The sequence below is a fragment of the Montipora foliosa genome, chromosome 1 (assembly GCF_036669935.1).
Source record: "Montipora foliosa isolate CH-2021 chromosome 1, ASM3666993v2, whole genome shotgun sequence".
Classification (NCBI taxonomy): Eukaryota; Metazoa; Cnidaria; class Anthozoa; order Scleractinia; family Acroporidae; genus Montipora; species Montipora foliosa.
This window is the reverse complement of record NC_090869.1, coordinates 24,925,899-24,936,633: the sequence shown is the minus strand read 5'-3', so window position 1 is coordinate 24,936,633 and position 10,735 is coordinate 24,925,899. Positions and strand designations below refer to the sequence as shown.

The 10,735-nt window shown below is 40.1% G+C and overlaps 1 protein-coding gene across 1 annotated transcript; it reads right to left on the bottom strand.

Annotated features, from left to right (window-relative positions):
• Positions 1-531: 531 nt before the first annotated feature.
• Positions 532-9,218, bottom strand: LOC138011799 (uncharacterized). Its single transcript, XM_068859006.1, has 2 exons — positions 7,971-9,218; positions 532-2,840 (listed from the first exon to the last, which is right to left on the bottom strand). The coding sequence occupies exons 1-2, from the start codon at positions 8,903-8,905 to the stop codon at positions 1,862-1,864; spliced, it is 1,914 nt and encodes a 637-aa protein (XP_068715107.1). The 5' UTR covers positions 8,906-9,218; the 3' UTR covers positions 532-1,861.
• Positions 9,219-10,735: the final 1,517 nt, after the last annotated feature.

The window sequence follows — 10,735 nt, the reverse complement described above, 5'->3', positions numbered from 1 at the left end:
ATTAAAAGCAAAATTTGAAAGACTTCCTATATTAGAAGTCACCGGCTTCAGTATCCTCACCGCTTGCGTTTGGTCTCACAGACGCAAGTTAAAGAAACTCGTTCATGGCGCTGAGACAAAATCGAAAAGAAAGTTGTTTTAAAGCGTTAAACCGTCTGCTTTATGCTAGCAGTTTCTCTTTCAACTCAATTAAGGATTATTGGGGATTTTCATTTTAATAGCGGTGCCGGTTTTGTTTTGTTATTCCGTTAATTTTCTTTCTCTACTCTGTGTTCTCCACGCTTATTATACCACCTCTCAGCCTGGAAGTTGTTTAAAAAAACACTGGGGAATAGAAATTTTTATCATTGTAAGACTTTCGTAATGTTTCGTTAATAAAATTCTACACTTTTCACGTTTTTTTCCCCTTAAGTCGACGTTCATGCTGCACGCTGAAGGTGAAATTGATTATGTTTGGCGCACGATTAACTTCCTTTGTAGCAAAATGCAAAACACTTTTTTTGGTGTCAGTAACTGACATTTATCGTGAAGTTCAAAACAGGAAATTATAATTCAGTTGAGATAATACAGAGGTCTATTTCAGTTGTCCCTTCAATCGTTGCTTGGCAACTAGCATACGAAAAATTAACAGGTCCTTATGCATGACCACTTCCTGTGATTTTTGTTTTGTTTTGAAATATACTTTATTGTCGCAGGACGCGCAAAGGGCACCCCCAAGACACTATCCAGTTTACATTGCATTCACGAGACACCTCGTCCGATTTACACTCCAAAATGACAATTTTTCAGCTAATTACGTTCAAGTCACAATCCGGTCTTCAAAAAAGAGGTCACATCCAATATTCACAAGAGGGGAGAGTCCTGGTTATGACAATCACGTTATTTTTTGTTACTTCACAGATTGATGAGTGACACCACAATTTTTCAAAAGTAGAGCGAGGAAGGCGGAAAAAGTCAACATTCAAAGAATTGTGATATCATTCCGAATAAATTTGATAATGCCACTGCTGTTTCAGTGCCATTATGAAAAAGTGATTTGTTACGAAAGAACCAGATACAGATACCGTAGAGGAGCTAGGGCTTGTATATCAAATATCGAGGAATCGTATGGGCTTTGTTACGTATTGGTGACCATGTATAAAAAAGGGCAGGGTTGAAATGTGAACAGACCCTCCTGGCCCGGCGGCAACGAAGAAGTGATCGATAGTTTCGGGGCGAGAACAAATAGAGCATGCGTTACTATTAATATACCCTCATCGGTGAAGGTATAGTCTCCAACCTTAATACCTCTCAGGGTAATTTGCCAAGCGACATCACTTTTAAAGTTTTCACAGATAGGTTCATGAATTAAAGTCCAATGGGGGCATGCAAGCATGAATATGCCTGCATGCACAAAGGACCAAGCCTCCTGAGTATTATCACATGATCTGTATTGGGAAAACAAAATGTCGAAAGTCTTTTTGTGTCGAATGCAATGTTACATTTAAGCTTTTGTCCCCCGCAAGGAGAACTCGAGCAGGCGAAAGATTCACTCAAAAATGTCCAAACATCTATGCTTATATATGCTACTAAATATTACATATTCAAACTTGATGATTGCGTTTGGTTCCACAAGCCTCTGTACTGGTTCTGTCAGTGTATTTTACTGAAGCCAAAAGCTAGAGGATATATTGAAAAATTTCATACTGATATGCATAGTAGGAAATTCTTAAAACAACGGACTCTTTATGATGCAGGATGATCACGAGCAGCCAAGCCCTCCATCCGTTCCAAGTCATTTGGCGAAGTACAGTAAGGGCAAACGTTCATCGTTCCACCGGAAAATCGTAAGGGACGTATTTCCAGCTCCTTCTAAGCTTGGCTATTCATGGCACTTGAGAAGTCTTTTGAAGCTCCTCCTGAAGTCCTCGTTCCTCCAACAGTAAACTAGAGGATTCCATACGGCATTCAAACTTGCCACAAGATAAGCCCCAATCATCTTCGTTCGCTCCACTGCTGGTGAATTGATGTTTACGAGAAGTATGGCCAGCATTACCACCAACGGCATGTAACTTGCAAGACACAGGCCCACGACAATGAACACCGTACGAGTAGCTTTGAGCTCGCGCTTCATGGCCACGTTAGCCGCTGATGCGGTGTTTTCTGCATTAATTTGAGTTTGTTGCTTTCGAGCAACTTTGATGATATAACCATAGGAAGCTATCACCATCGCTATCGGTAGTACCAATAGTGCAGTCAGCAAAAATATGGGGTAGTCTCGGACGGGATTTGTTTCCGGAATGATGTTGTCTTGACTGTGAGCATCGAGACAGGGTGTTAAGGCCCTCAAAAACTCCAGAAACGCTTCCTTATCATTAACCTTAAACAAAGGGAAAATGCTATAAGTTCCGATCCCCAATAGCCATACTGTAGCAGAAGCGATCAGTGTTCGGCGGGGTGTCACTATGGAAAGGTACCGCAACGGGAACTTTATGGCGATAAAACGCTCAACGCCGATCAACGCAAGATGAAGAATCACGATGGAATTGAGTGCCAGGTTTATCACCGAAGTCACTCCGCATAACTTAGGAGGAGTTGCTTTGTGTCTCGCTGAAAGGATCATGGCGATGCGTAATATGAACACAACCACCATCAGCATATCCGCCGCTGACAAGCTCACGAGTATAACATTGGCCGCTGTCCGCAAGTTTGAAAACTTCCAAACTGCTTTCATCACGAGCAGATTGCCAAGGATAGTGCTGATTGTTAGAAAAACGAACAAAAACACAAATACGATTTTAATCTCGAGTGGCGGTTCCATCACGAGAGGTAGATTGGTGAAGATTTCCCCACCGGCCAAACTTCAATCACTCATAAATTACTACAAACACTTCCACATCTTATGGCCAAACTATGACAAAATTATATGTCAGTTCCGGGTCAAGATCTTGTTCGCGAAAACTGGGGCTGCTTGTAATAGCTCGTTGATGCAAAACGTGAATTTCGTTGATTGCGTATTGACTCGCTTGGCATCGTTCAACTATTCGAAAAGGAATCGATAAAATATTCAAGCAATTTAATTTTTGCACCCGACATGCAAACAAGATGTTTTCTAATTTAAATATAACCGTGAATTTTTTTTTAGTCACATGAACATATAAAATTCGAGGGCTTCGCTCCCAGAATTTCTTTTTGAAATACCGTATTGAAGCAAAGTATAGTTTTCCAATGTATTACTCTGCTTTACAGAGAACAGTATCGATTTTTCCTTATTTAATATCTTTTCAAGTCAGCAATAAAATAAAATCCATTTTACTTGAAGATTCAAATATTGCTTTTTTCAGCTGTGTCAAGAAACATGGTCTTTAAGTTACTAATAGAGGCCCTTTGTTTTTCAAGATGGTGTCTATTTTGGATATTCAGGGACTGGTGCATGGGATAACTCGAATACAACCTCTTTGCTTTTAGTCCGTGTTTTTTTTCCAGAAATATTAGGTCTATAGCTTGATTAGAGGAACGTCAGCGCTCAAAAATGTCCAATTTATCATACTTTATTTACGTTTTCAGTCGAACAATTTAAAATGCTGTCGTTAAAGATTCTTGTTTTTTTTTCCAATGACTCTTCGCATCAATAAATCAGGCCGTAGTTGTTCAAAAGCTGGATAACTTTGTCCAGTCAGGATCCAGAGTATAAAATATACTTCACATTAAAAGCATAGTTAATTAATGTATATATGGTGGAGATAATATGAAACTCGACAAATCTATTAGTTTCATATTTTTGTCTGTATTTTTTAACTTGACGGTGCACACAACACACCTTGCATTGTCACGGTCAATTCAACATAGTTGCAACAACATCGTTTTCACTTTTGAAGGTTTTGAGGTTTTATAACCAGTCCCTCGATTAATTATGTTAAAAGTTTGCCAAGTTTTTCGTTCACGCCTTCAGAGTGTGCATATTCACGGTTACATGATGAACGGATACTGAAATCTTCAGGCAGATTGAAACTGTCAGATAGTGGCTTATCCACCTTCAACAACTGGAGCCAATATAAACAAAAGCAAGTCGGCTAATTTTGCACTGCAAGAAAAGCTGCATAATTTAATTCCCTGTGTGGGTTTTGAATAGTTAGCTAATTGATTGCCTCGGCTCATGCGATTGACAGGCCTGAAAGTCTAATCACCTTTTAAGATGCAGCTGATCAGTCATTGCGTCGAAACACTGACGTTTTAGGGACTTGAAGATCTACGAAGGCGTTGTCTGGCAACCAAAACGCCACAAAACAAGAATATCATTAATAATAAAGCATTCTCGTTTGTCTCACGATGTGGTCACTTGTGATGTAGATCGCGACGTTTGCACTGCATACTGCTAGTCTTCATCAGACGATGAGGTCGACTGGTTACGTCTGACTCACCTTTCAAGCAGGATGCTCCGCTGTGATTGGTTGGTTTTCAGCAGTGATATGCTTAGCCCATATTTTTGCGAACTCTGCATAACAACGATTTGACATCACCAAATTTGAAGTTTTGACTACAACGTGAACAACAAAATTAATTCAAACCTTTCATTCTGTATCATGATTTTTACTCTCAAACCACACCTACCAATTTATTTTCAGCCATACTTCGGCCACACTTAACGACGTGAACGAGATGGAATAATCGGGAAAGAATTACGATATTGCGAAGTTATATTTTGAGACGATGTTTCGTCGACGTCGAAGATCTCAATTGACGTCCCTGTTTGCTGTTGATTATTCGCACGCAAGACAAATTATAAGTAATCGTGCTTCATCAAAAAAAAAAACTTGCAACTTATCGCGCAACATTGTTTCGTTGCAAGTTTTGGTCGATGCTTCGCGTTTTTCACCTTGCATGATCAACTTGACCTGCTCTGATTGGCTATATCGTTATTTTGATTGGCTAATATGATGTTGAACTTTGGCGCGGGTGGCCTGTGCACAGATTTGTAAACATGGCGGCCGATTGGTGTATGGTTTTCAAAGTTTTTGATCTTTTATTGCTTAGTTTTCTCCACAAAAATACTTCAGAAGATCTTAAATAAAGATTTCTTTTCTTTCAAAGATATTTTGCTATTAGTTTAGGGCTTTTGTTCACGATCGGTGGTTTAATAGCCTCCCCATTAACACTTTTCCTCGTTAACTTTATGATTGGCTCGTTTGTACGATTTTCTTTACTCACTCGTTGTGAAGGATTTTTAAACTCACTAGTTCGCTTCGCTCACTCGTTCGTTTACGCGATCCTTCACAACTCGTGAATAAAAATCGTACGCACTCACCAAACATGAAGTAATTTATATTTATTTACTTTTGCATCAATAATTGTTTTGCATAAAGCAAGCTAACAAAATCTGTACCTTGCTTAGATAGCATTTTTCAGCGTTAAAATAGAATTTTCGGTGCTATGCTTCTGTTACAAAGTTGTATATTTGTTAGGTCATCCATCCAGATACTAACCCCGCCGGGTAGGGATTGACTTCAGTGAACTTTTGTACTACAAACCTGTCAGATGCTCAGAGTGCACGCTTGAACTTGTGGTGAAAAGAAGTTGTGAGGGAACTTGAAAATGATCAACATGTCAGCCCAGAAGCCAATGTTTCTTGATTCCCTTTTATTTTCTTCAATCTTTCTGTGTTTAGTACTTTGCTAGTAACCACATGTCTCCTCAGGGGACTATTTAGCTAAGACTTCTACCATGGCACTACGATGATGTACAATACCAAAACGATATCGTGTACTGCTAGAGCTATATATTACGCAAAGACAACTTGAATCTCGTGGAAGACAAAACGCAGCTCAGTTGACAATATGGAATAAAGTGCTGTGTTACTGCACTACCACACGTACGCAATGCGTGCCTATTTTTTCTAAAAGATGACAGGAATTTTTTCTTACTGACAAATGATTAATAAACTGGTAGCCAGGTTTTTAACGACAGAAAAAGATCTGTTTCGTCGTATAAACGTGTGAGCCAAAGGGCCTCTGCTGGTACGACTTCTGGGTAACCCCTTAGATGGTCTTAATGACCCCCGACCTTCTTGCAAAAATTGCCTGGAACGCTGCAGTTTAATACCACCCAACTCAGGCCCTTCTGTTTTTGAGTAACACATACCACAGGCAACCCAGTGTACGCTCATGGAGCGACTAGTCTGGGATTTCATTGAGTGACATCCGTCTGAAAACTTTAAGGTGGATAGCGCGAAATCTTCAATAGTCTTATTTAATATATTTACACAATTCAAACGAAAAGAGAGATTGAAGTCAATTTTTCTTTGCTTAGGTTGTTTTGGGAAAGCATAGGGATGACCAAAGCCATGCAAGCTATAGAACTTACTCATCTTCACCCCTCGCTTGGACCAATGGTATTCGCGCAAAAACCATCTAGGTTCGTTTTCGATGGTCTCGAATATAACAACTCCACAGCCATTAGCCTACAGTTTACCTGTTGCCATTTCTTTCGTTTTAGTTTTCCCACCATTTTTGCCCCGAAAGGAAAGGGGGGCAAGGGGGGGGGGGGGGGTGGGTGGGGACTCCCATATAAAAAGGGGATGGGTGCTCGTCGTCTCGCTTAGGGGTGTAAATTTCGGATTTTGATCTCACTTAGGGTGTTCTGGGCAAAACGCAATCATATGTAGCCATGAAGGTCTCCTTTAGGGTTACGCGCGAAGAAATTCACACTTTTACATTTCTTCCCTTTTTATATGGGAATCCCCCGGGGCATTTTTGTCAGCTATTGTTGGTTTTCACGCGCGTGATCAACAGCCATGTTTTTCAACGCAAACAAAAGAAATCGTTTGCATAATAGTAGAGTGAAATTCCCGGAGGATTGGGTGGACACAAATATGGCCGCGGTGACGTCATGGGAAAACCGAGAATAGACATTGAAAGCCCGTGATAAGAAGCCGTGTTCCACAAATTGATTACCATCTTGTTGTCGATGAAGCTTCTGAGATAACAGCGAAAGCTCCTGAGCTTCTTTTCTTATGCGTGTTCTTCGCAGAAAAGATTTAGTTTCCAGATCATTTGTAGAATGTATAATGAATATTGCTGCCGAGTGATTTTCACTAGCGACGCCAAGCATAAGCAGGATAAGCATTAACTTGACTAACTTGTCAAATGATTACTGAAACGCTATAGACCTCTTTCATAATGGCGGCCAAATAAAATATTCTTTTGTTTTAATGCTAATAAGCCTTTCTAGCCTCGCTACGATAAGGAGAATTCAAAAGAATTTTTGTTTCAAAATGAGGGCAGTAAGTCTAATTAACATAGAGACAAAAGAATGTAAAAGTGGTCGCCATTTATGGAAGTGCTCTATAGGGTTTGCTAGTGTTCACACTTGCATCGCTTGCAAAAGTCATCATTTAGTGTCTGACTGCATTTGAACTTTAACACGACCTAACATTCTGTGCCCAAAGTAGTACTGAAAGATCTTATACATGTTCGTTAGTCAGTATTGAAAAATGTCATCTCTATACCAGCTAAAGACTGAAATGCTACTGAAGATCCACAAAAGTAATGAAGAACAGAGAATAAACCTCAAAAGGTGAAGTCTACGTTAAAAAAACCGTGACAATTCCTATTTGATACATTTTGCAAAAGTAAGAAGGCTAGGCTAGTTTATAGGTCTCCTTCGTATCATATCTGGTAAATATCAGCGAAGGCAGTGGGCTTTGGTTTTTGGGACTTTGGAATTACAAGCGAGAAATATGCTCCAGAGCTCACGCGGGTTTGTCTCCCTTCCGCTCTAACTAAATACCAACTAGTCGCCTTTTTTGCTGATCTAGGTTTCCTCAACAATGTTCTCATTTTTCAGTTTTCAAATTGCTTATTTCTGTATATACATGACTCCAAAAGCTTGAAGTGAAATTAAATGTGCCACAAAGAGATTCTTTGCTTTTACGACAATTTATAGATTCTGTCGCAAAAAGACTGGCTTACAGTCGAATATACTGAAGGGGTTATTAAGCGCCCTTGAACATTCGTCGTAGAGCTTGCCTAACTTGCTGGTTTCCCAGGCCGTAGACAAGTGGATTACAGATGGCGTTCATACCCATCGCTAAGGTGTAAGCGATACTTTTAATTTCTCTTAGTGTAGACTTGTATTGGAGAGGTTTGCCGTTGGCAAGGAGGCACATCAATATTGATACTGGCAACAAACTCAGAAGGCAAAGTGCTACAGTAATGGCGAGGATGCGAGCCCCTTTCATTTCCTGTTTTAGGGTTAAATTTCTTTGCGCGTCGTTTGGTGCTGCCACGTGGCTTCGGTGTTTGTGAGACACTATAAAGATGTAGCTGTGCGAGCATAGAATGATCACCAAAGGGATTACTAGTTGTGTTATCATGAAGATCGCGTACGCGTCGATTGAATTGGGCCTCTGGTTCGAGGCTTTTGGGCATGGATAGAAAGCGCTCTTTAATCTTTCGAAGGTGGCATCGTTATGACTTGCTTTCAGGGCTAGCGGAAAGACCAAAGTTATCAGGGCAGCCCACAACCACATCGCAATAGAAGCAATCAGCGCTCGGCGATGGGTCAAAATAGAGTGGTACCGCAGAGAGAACTTGATTGCCACGAAACGATCCACGCTGATCAACACCAGATGAAAAATGATGACCGACATCAAAAAGAAGCTAAAGGAGGCGCTTGCCTTGCAAAATGTAAGCTTGGTGCATCCATCTTTTAGCTCACTTTGAATCATGTGGAGAATGAATGAGACAGGTATTAAAATATCAGCAACGCATAAGCTCATCACTATCACGTTCGAAGCGGTTCGCAGTTTGGAGAATTTGCAAAACGCTCTGATCAGGAGAGAGTTTCCACAAAGAGAAATGATGATTATGACGATTTGGACGATAAAATATGTTCTCTGGTGGGGTTCTTTCGAATTATTTGTCGCCATAGCTCTCCAGTGGGGCCAGCAGTAATAGATGGGACTTGCAACGAGGAGACCTTTATACGGAACAGTTTCGTTTTTCCATGTCTGTTTCCGTCGACAGGTGATCTCAAAATTCTTAAAATAACTTCTCAAAATAACTTGGAGTGATTAAAGAGTAATGCAAACTCACATTACACGAATTTAGTCTAATTAACGAATGTCATGACTCTAATGTTGTTTGAGCACGGGGACTTACGTTCATCGTTTTCCAATTTACTTAAGCTGAGGCACTCAATGCGGTGAGTTATGTGCATAGATGTCATATTAAGTGTTTTAACTGAACACGCATTTAGCTCATTAAGGGCCATGGTTTACGTAAGTTTCTCATAAATGTGTTTACCAAGACAAGTTCATTTATGTCAGACCAGAGGAGCACGTAGCCTAATGGAGACGGCTTTTTTGTCTCCGTCGACAGGTGATCTCAAAATTCAATAACTTGGAGTTATCAACGAGTAATGCAAACTCACATGACACGAATTTAGTCCAATTGACGAATGTCATGACTCTAATGTTGCTTGAGCACGTCTTTTTCGAGGAAAAAAAAGTTATAAATTAAGAACACACTCAGATCACGTGCGCCATAAAATAACTTAAAATTTACTGAGTAAAGAAACATAGTCTCCCTTAGATCATTTTTTTGGACTTGGACAATTAATGTAGTTTCCTAAAATTCATCACAAAGAGCCTGATAAGAAGGTCGTGGCTTTCAGGCGTTGCTATAGCAACAGATGTTCGGACAAGGAAGCTGAGGGAAATAGACGTCACTGAAAACTTGAATTAAGCCATTTGCAACAAGTTAAGCAAGTAATTTTATTCAGAACTAAAAAGTGTCTTAAAAGTTGAAAGAATGTTGATAAATTAAGCTGAGTTAAATCATAGGCAGCCCAAGTTCGCGTCACTAGAGAGCGTGTAATAATTAATTACTAGTGGGAAGATGATCTTTGAGTGCAAGCGGTATTGGGTTATGCTCAATTTAACTTTCATTCAATAAAATGAATAAAACTGACTCACCTCTCGTGTATTCTTGTGCGTTTTGCTGCTTATTTTACCGTTTCGGGAATTCCGTGTTTTCACTGTCCTAAGACGAAGTCAAGGGGTGTCTTGAAAACGAAGACCCCCAAAGACCCCCAAGACCCCAAAACTTGAAAACGAAGACACCTCCCCAATTTTCATATACTTGTACTCTCCTTTTATAAAGGGAGGGGTCTTGCCTGAAGAAAAAAAACTGCCGTGAGCCTTCCAACTGAAGACGGACCTCTAGCAGTCCCAACAACCTCCAAAGGGGAAGATGCCCAAATGGAAATTGAAGCATTGCTTTCAGACCATGGCGACACATGACATAAACGTTTGCAAAGGCGGACAATTCGCAAACAAAGTTATATTGGATATAGAAACGCATTTCAAGCGTACTGAAGCATTTCTGTACACGCATTTCTCAAATTGCCACACTTTAGGGGTCCAAAAAAAAAAAAAAAGGGCTTTAACAAGGGAGAAGTACTTAGACTTCTCCGTGCAAATTCCTCTAAAAAGAAATCCAAAACTAAAGTCTCGCATTTTGGACCGAGAATATCCAGAAAGCCTGATTACGGCTACACTCTCAGACATCAAATTTGAGAACAGGAAACAAGCCCTCCTACAGAAATGCATTTCGTCACACAATACCGTCCTACAATGCCTAATCTTAAACAAATACTCATGCAAAAATGGCATTTAATCCAGCAACAACCGCTACTTAGCGAAATATTTCAAGATCCCCCGATCGTTTCGTACAAAAGGGGCAGATCCTTAAAAGAC

What these genes read in the sequence shown, in the direction of transcription:
- LOC138011799 (XM_068859006.1), bottom strand. Translation starts at nt 8,905, where the DNA reads ATGGCGACAAATAATTCGAAAGAACCCCACCAGAGAACATATTTTATC. An exon ending in CGAATGTTCAAGGGCGCTTA is followed by an intron (nt 2,841 to 7,970) that starts ATAACCCCTTCA and finishes GAGTGATTGAAG; the next exon opens with TTTGGCCGGTGGGGAAATCT.